General features: G+C 34.9%; 1 protein-coding gene across 1 annotated transcript in view; it reads left to right on the top strand.

Moving 5' to 3' along the window:
• LOC144477165 (uncharacterized) overlaps window positions 1-10,737 on the top strand; it is a 155,416-nt gene extending 144,679 nt beyond the window's left edge. The window contains exons 11-19 of the mRNA XM_078194653.1: window positions 843-1,007; window positions 2,507-2,853; window positions 4,280-4,529; window positions 6,154-6,347; window positions 7,608-7,814; window positions 7,901-8,006; window positions 9,286-9,830; window positions 10,233-10,431; window positions 10,499-10,737. Coding sequence (XP_078050779.1) covers window positions 843-1,007; window positions 2,507-2,853; window positions 4,280-4,529; window positions 6,154-6,347; window positions 7,608-7,814; window positions 7,901-8,006; window positions 9,286-9,830; window positions 10,233-10,431; window positions 10,499-10,737 — 2,252 coding nt within the window. The remainder of the gene's footprint in view (window positions 1-842; window positions 1,008-2,506; window positions 2,854-4,279; window positions 4,530-6,153; window positions 6,348-7,607; window positions 7,815-7,900; window positions 8,007-9,285; window positions 9,831-10,232; window positions 10,432-10,498) is intronic.
• The last annotated feature ends 1,530 nt before the right edge of the window (window positions 10,738-12,267 follow it).

The raw sequence follows: 12,267 nt of genomic DNA, 5'->3' as shown, positions 1-12,267 counted from the left end.
TTTTGGTTAACTGCAACTTGCAATATAAAAAGTTTCTGAAAAAAATATCTCATTGCATCAAATCAAGGTCATTTTTATTTTTCCATTTTTATTCAAATAATGCTGCTCTAGATTTTCTTCGAATTAGTATAATGTAAATTAAAACAATGTTCAACAAAAAGATATCAATTCATTGGTTTCACTTTTTTGGTATCAAAAAATCGGAAGACGATGGTATAACAGGTCGTTGTAATTTTCTTAGCATGAGCTATAATAGTATAAAGTAAACAATATAGTATGTCATTTATAAAAATAAATGAGACTTTAATTTCTTGCAATGAGATGTCTTTTCTGAAATCTGCATAATGCATTCCGTAACCGATTAAAAACTAGTACACTCTCGTCTGGGACATTTTTTTGTCAGAATGTGCGAAGTTCTAGTAAAATCGTAATTTTTATCATATATTATTTGAAATGCTTTTTACCACACATAAAATGATTCAGTACCATTTCCAACTTATGATTCTTCAAGAATAATAAATGTAGGCGCGTATTGCATACTTTACCGAGACATTTATGTCTTGGAGAATATACTAACTTATTGTAGTATTTTACAAATGAGATAATTACCAGTCACGTTATAATGAATTGTACAAATTCAGTCATTTTTAAAGAAATCACAAATAAAATGTACCGATGGTTGCAAACATTCACGCTGCTTAAAGAGCTGAATTTTTTAATATTATTTTTATTATTACAAATTTAACTAAATTTACTTAATTTTACAGGTAATTTAAATTAAACTTATTATTATTAATCAATATTAACAATAACAGTAATAGCTTTTTTTCTATTTTGAATAGGTGCGAAAGGTTTTCCTGGTAAAGGTATTAGAATACAAGGACCACCCGGTGAACGTGGACTACCAGGATTACCAGGACTTCCAGGCTCGGACGGATGGCCCGGTTCACCAGGTCCAAAAGGTCATAGAGGCTTAACGGGTGACGATTGCGGCGTTTGTGCACCAGGTACGACCAATTTACTAACAGTAAAACAAAGTGCGTTTGCAAAATTATATTTCAAAAGCGATTAATGTCTAAAATGTGATAAATAAATCTCTTTGTCTGTGTTATTACGACGAATCATTCGTTGCATATTTCGATATATATTGTACTAAATAAGTTAGAAGACATTTCTAGCAATTGCTCGTGTTGGCTTTAATATTTCTAATGGCTAATAATATGCCTTTGAAATTGCAGTTTAATATTTTTATAGATTATTTATTCGGGTTATTGAAAAATCATGTCTAAAATATTCCAACTACATTATCGCATTGATAAAATCAACAGAAATAAATGATGATAAGAATCGATGATTAATAGACTGCGGATATTTGTGAAAAATAAAAATTGTCTTTTCTATTTTAGTAATTTCGTGAAATTGTAGATAATGTAAAAATCCTCCGAATACCTTCACAGTTTTATATTGAATCTAGTCACTTTTGTCGTAAATACATAAAATTCCACAGTCTAGTTATTAACGTTAAGAATAATTGAAACTTATCAAAATGTTTGTCCACGATATAACCCTTTCCGAGCACGGCTTTGAAAATCGATGTCTGATGGTTCACATATATATTGCCCTATAGTTTCGCTCCATTTGCGGCTGACGAGACAATATCAGTTTACTAGCGCGACTAATGATGATAGCATTTCTATGCAGAATCCATCAGACAGTTATCACTGTAAATACATTTTACAGCGAATTTATAACGTTACCATATATCAATTGGTTGAACAACTTCGAAAGATTAAAATTTACAATTAAGTTTAGTTAAATGTCAGCAACACGAATGCGAATGTGACACTATAAATTATTACTCCAGTTTTCTTTTTTATTATTATACTATTTCAGCTTTCTTTCTTACATGTACGAACCCAAAGCAAATACTTTTTAACTTCTACAGGTTAATTATTATTCCCAAAAATAGTTGCCCATCATTAATAGGCCCACTCTTATATAAACTAAATGTGATAGACAGGTTAGCTTCTGGATAGTAGATTTTCAATTTTGTTACACTTCTGTTTACGTCATACTTAAACGATTTATATTAAGGTATTATTTTTTCATTTCTCATTAGTACCGATTAACAAACAATACCATGTCATCGAACGTGTACGATTAATACTTACGAATGAAAATCTGGTGATAGCCAAATTATTAGATCCTGAAGAGAAACGGAAACATAATAAAATGACAAGGTGAACTTCCATGAAAAAGCATTTAATGGAAATTGGAAGCTCCAATAATGAATTTAAGAAAATAGGGATATTAATAATAAACAAATGTATGCGCTACAATGGATACCTTCGCTATAGTTTCCTTTTCCGATAAGGAAAATCACGGGTCATAATATTCAATTCTGATGTTAGTAGCCAGCTCTTTCATCGCGAACTTAGCTTTTGTATTTTTTAAACAAAGTTGAATGAATACATTTGGATAATGGCAGAACCATTGTTTATTTTAGGATTGCCTGGTGATAAGGGTGAATCTGGTGACGCTGGACTGAACGGATATCCTGGAGCGCCCGGTTTTCCTGGATTGACAGGACCGCGCGGACAGAAAGGAGCTCACGGGAAACCCGGTATTGTTGGACCAGAAGGGTTGGAAGGTGACAGTGGAAGACCTGGAATCGCTGGATCTCAAGGACCCAAAGGAGAAAGAGGAAAAATCATTCTGCCTCGGGGACAATTAAAAGGACTAATTGGCGATGTTGGTGATAAGGGTTATCCTGGTATAGAAGGCCCAAGAGGGCAAAAAGGCGAATATGGTCTCACTGGGGATTCAGGGCCACCAGGACCTAAGGGAGAGAAGGTTAAGAAATTTCTTTAAATCCGTAACACTTGAGTAATTATGTTTTCAAAAAGATAACGTCGTCTTCAAAAAGCTAATAGTTCTAATAAATACACCACACATATTTTCATAAAGAATAGAATTTCGAAGACGTATTACCAACCGGCCTTTAAAAAGTTCCTTAATCAAATTCTGCAAAAGGTTGTTAATTTAGTTACAAAATCAGCTTTATACAAACATACTCGGACAAGAAGAAGTTGCACTAATTGGGTCATTGATTTTGGTAAAATTGTCTTTGATGATGCTACAGGGTGTCCCAGAACTCAGAATATTCAAATAGGATGATCTCATAGACGATTTAAAGTAACTTTTTCCTTAGCGAATATAATCTTCATCTTTTCGTTAACAAGTCATACACGAAAACCTTGGACGAATCAAAGTTCGATGAAGAATGGCAACGCACTAACAAGTTTTTTACAGCAATACTTGCTAGAGTGGGACGCCAGCCGTCCTCTCTGATTATACCACATTTTTGGTGAATAACTTATTAACGAAACTGCGACAAAATTGATGTCAAATCACCTTTTACCTGCTTATGACATTTGTCTTGCAGATACCATTCTCTTTTTATTTACAACTGTCATTTATTTAATAAACAATTGTTTTAACGACAATCTATACGTTTAAGGCAAGTATTGGTGCTTGTAATCTGACATTTGATAGTATTCAATGAAACTATGAAATACTTTTTAATTTACCTACTTTTAGACCCTTGTCGATTGATTACTTCATAAACGTCGTAGAATTTCGATTTCGAGTTACGATTTCAACAAATACTAAAATAATATAGGGATTATTATTTGGAAATCTCACGATACTCTGTGGTAGTATAACAAACGGTAACAAAGAACATTGAATAACAATACAAGTAACAGTTTACTAGTTATATCGTACAGTTACCTCCTACGATTTAAGTAACAATGACAACGCAATAACAACAACGGCGATTGTAGTTAACGACGACAACAGAACAACTATATTGACAACAACGACTACGACAATTCGCAAGTTTGTAGGTCGACGGTTCTCTCACGAATGCCTCGATCCTTTCCGTCGGCCCTTCCACCCTTACAGTCTTTCCTCTCACCATCTTACCGTTCTCTCTCTTTCTCTCTCTCTTGCATACAGTCCTTCACACTCTGTCTCATTCTTGCTCGTTCTCTCTCTTTCTTTCCTTATTTCCCTTTCACCCGTTCACGCTTTATCTGTCGGCCACGCACGACTTTGAGGAACCTAAGCAATGATCCCAGGTCACTTGAAGCCACTCAAACACTCCGTAAACATCTGTCTCATTCATTCTGTATTTTACGACTCACATTCTCGGTCAATCTGACTTTAATACTTGAAAGAACCCGTACAATAATAAGCTATGATATTTTACTTTTAGGGTGATTACGGATCTCCAGGATTTCCTGGCCGAGACGGTTCTCCAGGTATGGATGGTATTCCCGGTGAGAAAGGCGACGACGCGCAGGTACCGCTTCAACACCTGAAAGGAGCTTCAGGTTTTCCGGGACAACGAGGTCCTAAGGGTATGGAAGGTGATAGAGGAAGGAAAGGTGAACCTGGAACATCTTCAGCGCACAATATAAAACTGGACGGAGACAAAGGGTTCAAAGGAGAAGTTGGTGCTCCAGGTGAGGAATTATAAAAATCGTTTCCACACGTTCCAAGTTAGAAAATTGAATAGTTTAAGCAGCCTCGCCAAAACCTGATCTTTGAACTTTTAAACTAGAACATTTACAAGCCCTCAAAGTTTTCTCCGATCGCAGATTTTTACGGAAGCTGCCATTACGTTTGAATGTATACCTTCGACATTATTAATGATACAAAGTTGCGATTTTTTAATGGCGACCTTGAAACATTGCGTATCTAAAGAAATTTTGATTCAGAAGATAGAAACATTTTACTTTATGCAAAAAATTAAAATATGTTTGTTTTGCAAATTTTGTCCGCGGTCATGTTTTTAAACTTTCGCAAAAGATAATCGTAAAACTGGAATTAGGGTTGAGCGGCACCCCGATTCAGATAATTGGACCGCGCGCTCCAATTACGGAAGTCGACTAACCGTATCGTTATCATCTTATATTAATTGAATAAAGTTATAAAACAAAACTGTCAGATTTGTAAGACAGCTGAATAGTGTAATATTATTTATTATTTATTTAAGTAGTGCAATATTATTTCTTTACACTACTAGAAGAATTCTAGCATTTCTCTCTCGGCCAATGTCACATCTTTATGATAATTATACTTTTGTCTGAGCTATTTAGCATAGAATGGCCCGTAAGTGAAATACAAAACAATCAAGATATCAAAAGAATTTATTTAACATAATTCAAGCATTGCTTTCAGTATATTGAAACTATTAGAAGAAAAAATACATTTCTATTTGACTTTAAGCTTTTGTAATTAATGCAGACAATTTTCATTATAGTTTATATAAAAATCCGCAGTATGAATATGTCAAAAGATTGGTCGGAAGAAAAATTTGAAAAATGATACATTCGACATAATCTATATTATACATATGTATTGATATGACCTACTTAATGAAAAGTACGTATCTCTGATTTTCATGTAATTGAAATACAATATGTTGTCAAGCTCAATATTCTAAACTAGTTTTGCCTTTATAAAAAATATTATCCTGCTTTAGTCTCCGAAATATTCATAGAAAAACAGTGGAACTGCCTTTCATAGTAACATGCACATGTATTTGTCAGCACTGTGGGGCCATGTATTTATTTAATGTTTATATAAACACTCCACGGAGAACGATAAGCAATCTGTATAACGGCCCAACTTTTTAAAACAAGTAATAAAAGCTTAACCGAGACCTAAGTAATGCAGCTAACTTCACCAAATAGTTATAAATATGGGTTGACTCTATGTTATTAAGATCTAGGTATTAAGTGAAGATATTTCGTAAATATCTTGGAAAATAAACGCACAGCGAGATTTTTGACAAAGTAAAAAGTTGTTCCACCTGTCAAATACGGAGAACTCTTTAGTAAATAAGTATATTTGCGATTATGCTATTTACTTTGTCTTTAATAATCTCTCATTTCGGTTCAATAAGTTACGTGTTTGAAAAAAGAGGTAAATAGTAACATAAGTTCACCATTGAAGAAATTTCAATTCACACAGTTTTCTTATCGAGCGGTTAATTATGAAAGTACGAAAGGAATTACTTTAATAAGATTTAAAGGTGCGTCAGAATTCTGTAAAAAGCTTAACACCGAAGGAAATTTTTTGTAGGAGAGGATGGTGCAAAAGGAGATCGTGGTCGTACAGGTGACGAAGGATATCCTGGAGAACCAGGAATACCTGGATCTCCCGGTATATCGCGACAAGGTCCAGCTGGATTAAAAGGGTATCCAGGAATGCCAGGAGGACAAGGATTACGTGGTGCACCAGGTATACCAGGAAATGAAGGACCCGTTGGTTTTCCGGTAAGTATATAACATTCAAAATTTACCATCAATCATGTATCAATAAAAATGTCTCTTCTTCTTTTTCTAATTCTTAATTATAATTTATTTCTAAATTAAATTGTAAAGTGATTAGCAGTGAATGTTTGTTTCTCTTTTAACATTAGAACTACGGACGATTGACGTATACAAAGTTTACCTGAAGGAATCAAAATTACTTGCTTTTTCAATTAACAAGTTATTTAAAGGAGGAAATTCATGTAAAGCGTTTAAACGAGAAGTGATGTTTGGCAATTTTTTGACGACATAAGATCTTACTGAAACTTATCGCCACTGTGCACATATATGAATTGTTTAACGTCTCAAGATACAAAATGTTTTCTTTTAGTTACATTTTATCGACTTTCAATAAAGTAGTACATACATGTTATTATTTAAAGACTTCTCCGTTGACGGCGTGTAGTCTAGCATCTCTCTTCCTTTTGTTTTGGAAAGAGGATCAAATGAAAAACAAACGATATTATCCTTGCAATAGCATTACGCATTGTATGAACTAACATTCTTCATAATAATTATTGTTATTATTGACAAACACTGTTATAAGAATTGCGAAAAATTAAAATAAATTCTATCATGTAATTCTTATGAAGTAATTTTTGTTATTGGCTTTTAGACGTCGATAGGTTTAATACTGAATAAATAATTTCGTGTAGCTGTATTTGTAATTAAAACTCATGTGTTTAAAAAGAGTATATCATTCTATTCGATACCATTCCTAGGATATATTTTGCACTCTTAACTTTGGAAATTGTTTATATCCTTTACGATTGCCAATCAAAGATACGTGTCAAACAAGTTTTCCAAAACTATCTCCCACATAATCAAATTCTGTATGCAAAGCAATTCTTATTTAAGTAAAGAAATATTGAATAATATTCATCTTGTAAAATCATTGGAGAAAGACAAGAAGTGACGAAAGAAAAATGAATTATTTATGCCGAATAATTTATTTAAATAAACAGTGACCAATAATGAGCCGCTTCGCACCAGCTGATCTGGCCTCTCATTGATCACTGTTTTTCGTTAATAGCTCGCAAACAAGGCCACGAATTGCATTTGCACCAAGAAAAAAGTAAACTTCAAATGACTGGAACACTTTATATATTGTATATTCTTGAAAATGATGAAGTTCGTTTAGATTGTTAAAGTAGCATTAGAGCTACATATTATTACTGTATCTTATATGATATTTACGTAAAAAAACTTGAATTTTCGTTTTAGGGTCGCGTAGGTAACAAAGGTGATCGCGGTGACCCAGGTACGAATCAAACATATGGTGACATCGGTGAACGAGGTTTCTGGGGTGAAAAGGGAGAAATTGGTGACGCTGGACCAATGGGTTTCCGTGGAAGGGCTGGAATCGGCGGATCGAAAGGTGTGAGAGGTAGCAAAGGAGCTCCCGGTTTAGCTGGTCTATCTGGTCTTCAGGTAATATTACATATTTAGTTGCTAAAAGAGTCACGAAACTGTGAAGCATATAATGTTCGAATTTAACTGATGAAAATAATAAATAGGGAGCCAGAGGACAACGGGGTGATAGTGTACAAGGTCCCCGTGGATTCCCAGGCATAATGGGTCAACCTGGAATGCCAGGGAGAATTGGAGAAGCTGGTATTCGAGGTACGTGAGTTTTATTTAATAGAGGATGATTCACCACATATTACCGCTCGAATTTACACGAGTATTATTGCTTGTAGTGAAAACTGGCACACCTAGAACTGAACGTTTTCAAAAAAGGCACATAACCTGACATTAATAATTTTTTTTATACGTTCTTTTTAATTGGAAATGTATTTATATTTGTTATTTCACCAGGTAATAATATTCTTTAATATAAGTATTCATTTACTTTCGTAAAAAAATTATTTATTTAAAAAATATGTTAATAATGAGAATAGTATTCAATTTATTAATGTTGTATTCATTTTATTCATCCGCATTATAATATCTGCAAATGTTTACACTGTTAGTCAATGTTACGTTGATTTATTATACAACTGTGGTCAGTGACAATGTAGAATTAGAAGAAATCATCTTCTATGCTAATGTAAGTCTGTGTCAGATGTTTATACAACACGCTGCGTTATATGACTATATTATGTTGCCTCAGAATAAAACATTTTAAGAAAGGACAGGTAGGATCTCAATTTAGTTTGAAATGGACAAGCAAAATTCCCGCGCAAAACAATTTGCATCAAACCTTTCATGCAAATGAAACCATTACATTACTATCGAGATATACATACATACGTACGTAGAGATTGTATGATTTGGAAATTATTCTATTTATTGCTACATAGTGACGCACATAAAATGCATAACGTATAGAATAATGCCCGTAATCCTGAGTCATGTTCGTAATCGTAACCGTAATCGTAATGGCAATTGTAAGCGCGTCCGTAATAGTGTCGATGTTTGTTACATTCTTCCTCGCACTCCTCAGGCGCGTCCTTTTATTGGTCGAACGTTACGAATTTTTTGAATTTGTCCGTTTCGTTCATCCAGCACCTAACACCTGCAATTCGTCTTAACATATTAAGCGACTGAGGGTACGTACAGTTCCGTCGGTAATATTTACGGATGTATTAACGACTTCAATATTCAGCGAAGGTGTCATAGGATTTACGGGAAATTATAAATTGACAAGTTTTACTAATCTCATCGTTAGTTTTCATGTGTTTTCAATCCTGTCCATCTATTTTCATAAAATTTTGAAAATATACATATGCAAATAAATGTAAAATTTGTTTGTCTCATATATATATATTTGCGCGTTACACCACTGTGGTGACGCCGGACGGTATAGTGTTAAAGCATTTCAATACGATAGCATCCCACGCGTATAAACAAATATTGACTAATAATTTTATAATTATATAAATTATTTTGTTATGTTTAGGTCCCGATGGACCACCCGGATTTGACGGCATGAAGGGCTTGAAAGGAGAACTCGGTTTTATTGGACGCAGAGGAGACGACGGTGATGACGGTCCAGTGGGTTATTTAGGACGCGACGGTGCACCAGGTATGCCTGGTCCTCCGGGAGAAGACGGTGACGTTGGAGAACTCGGCGAGCCCGGCCCACCAGGCTGGCCTGGAGCAGAAGGCTTCCCGGGTCTACCGGGTGCTAAAGGGGAGCTAGGTGACGTTGGATTACCTGGTCATCCGGGCATTATGGGTCTTCCTGGAATTCAAGGCATCACTGGAGACAGAGGTTTAGATGGGCCAGATGGTTTACCGGGCGAAAATTCGTTTAGTGGACCACAAGGTGAAGTTGGTGAAGCTGGTTTTATGGGAGAGATTGGCGTACCAGGATTCCCTGGCATGGATGGTCGGCCTGGATTACCTGGTGAACCTGGTTCAGCTATCGACGGTTACGACGGCATCCCCGGGCTGAAAGGTGACGCAGGCTATGATGGAAGCCATGGAAGTCCTGGAATAAAGGTAAGCATACGTCACTGTAAGTAGGAATTAGGAAGAGTAGAGAAAAATGGAACAGGTGGGTAAAGAGGAGCGTCAATGTTTTCCTTAATCATATAACAATATATTCACTTATAAGATTTCGGACACTTGAAGACTATTTCTTCCATAATTAAATCACGATAAAGGTGATAGCACGATGGTTTCTAAATTCTTACGTTCAGCGTATTAAACTATACAAAAATAATCTATTGATTACGATAACGTAAGAAAGGAATCAGAACTTGCTGATAATTGTAGTTCATATTTCCATAACTGGTTATATGATGTGGTTATATAGACATGTTTAGATTGAAAATCTTTATTTATAATACTAATGACTATGTCATTGTTACGTCGATGAAGTTATAAAACACTTTACGCCAGGGAGAAATTGGTGACATGGGGCCGGATGGTTTGAGAGGACTACCGGGAGATTGGGGATTGCCGGGAATAAAAGGAGCAGCTGGTATCCATGGCAAATTTGGTGTAAAAGGTGAACGTGGTCCAGATGGTCCAGTTGGCTTAGATGGTCCTAAGGGTAAAAGAGGTCTGGACGGTGACCCTGGTGTAATGGGTATACCAGGTAGGCTTGTAATGGTATTACATATTTTATGCATGAATACATCATGGTTAACACAATTCTTGTTTAGGATTACCTGGTGATGAAGGCCCTCGAGGTATGCCTGGTTTAACAGGTGTGCCAGGACCGAAGGGTTACATAGGCGAACCAGGTTTACCATCTTACGCTATAGCAGAAAAAGGCGACTTCGGAAACCCTGGTCTAGATGGCCTTGAAGGGGAAAAAGGCGAGCAAGGTGATCAAGGATACATTGGAAGACCTGGTCGAAAGGTATTTAAATTAACGACGTTAACTCTAGAAATGATTTAACTACCGTTTTCTCAAATGGGGGAACCAAAAGTGACAATTGAAAGTTTTAATAGGAATGATAAGTAACAGAAACATATTTATTATCCAAATCGAAGTGCTCTATCTCTAGCTGTCTTTTGACAAGTCGGAATTTTGATGGAGATTTCTAATAATAACCGGTTACGTCTGTCATTTTAAGTCGACCTAAAATTATATTGTATTCTCATCAGTATTAAACATTCAATAGTAAATACAAGCACGCAATGAAGGCATATTTTCTTTTTCTCTTCGATGATGATTGTGGACAACGAATAACTAAATTTATTCTCTAACTAAAAACATTGAAATCAAAATAATAATTGTTATACGATAACCTCTTCCGATACTACAAAATATATACTTACAAATATTATTTTAATATTAAATCTATCATAGCTGTCAAAATGACGAATTCCTCCGCAATTGTTGTTTAAATATTTCTCGTATTATAATGCCACTTTTGCAGGAAATGATTGGATACATTTCTTAATTCTAACACACATGATAAAAATGGTAAGATGATTAAATCAATTCAGTTTTTTAATATAAAATAACACATGTCAGACATCTTTAGTGTACGATAAGTTTAGTGTTAATATAAAGAAAGTTCGACTACTTGTGAGAAATAATATTCTGAGAAGTGTTCGGCTTTGTTTGATATTATTAATGATTACAAACAGCATTATCACAAGTCACGTAGCATCTTTATCCGTCTTTCATAAACTTATAATTTTTATGTTTCAGTTAAATTAAATTGTAAAATCATTGCTCAAAATATTTCATACGATTAGTTGGTCACCCTTAAGTTCCCCAAAAAATCTTTAACAAAATGTAGTTGGATGATAAAAATCAATTTATTGAGACTTTCGGGTGTAAGCCGTATCCTTTTTCGAATAATTATCCGAACATTTCGCAAGCATTGCAGTTGGCTTCATCAGAAAGTCAAAGACACACTAATAGTGACGTGTGCTTGCTAGTGCTCCACTTAACGCAGATTGGTCTATCTGGAGAAATGATATGGTCTATATAAAAACAATGTAACTTGTTAAAAATCATATATTTTTCAGTGATGATTATAATTATACCATCATTGGTTAACCCTTTTAGTGCCGGACGACGATTGCTGCACTTGCCAGAAGTGCCAACGACGATATATCGTCGTGCGTGTAATAACGTCTTATTCTTCGCATTGCGAGACAACTTTATCTGTTAATAAATTTATAAATGATCTAATTTGATTGTAAATAATCAAATTTCGTTGACAAAGAATTTGTAAACCGATTTGGGTCTGACATTTTACACATTCTATACCGGAGTGTGCTGGGACCCTGTTTACGCTGGAGCGATAAGATGGACAGATGGACTAAAAATTAAATGTTACATATTTGCAATAGCTAGATAACCAAATAGCAATATTTGTGCCAGTAAAATTTTGTTTCAGCAATGTTGTAGTACCTATACCAATTGCTTGTCTTGCAGCAGATAAAATCCGTTTATCGCCCGCACTATGCA

Source organism: Augochlora pura, chromosome 11 (genome assembly GCF_028453695.1).
Source record: "Augochlora pura isolate Apur16 chromosome 11, APUR_v2.2.1, whole genome shotgun sequence".
Taxonomy (NCBI): domain Eukaryota; kingdom Metazoa; phylum Arthropoda; class Insecta; order Hymenoptera; family Halictidae; genus Augochlora; species Augochlora pura.
This window is presented reverse-complemented; position numbering and strand designations above follow the sequence as displayed.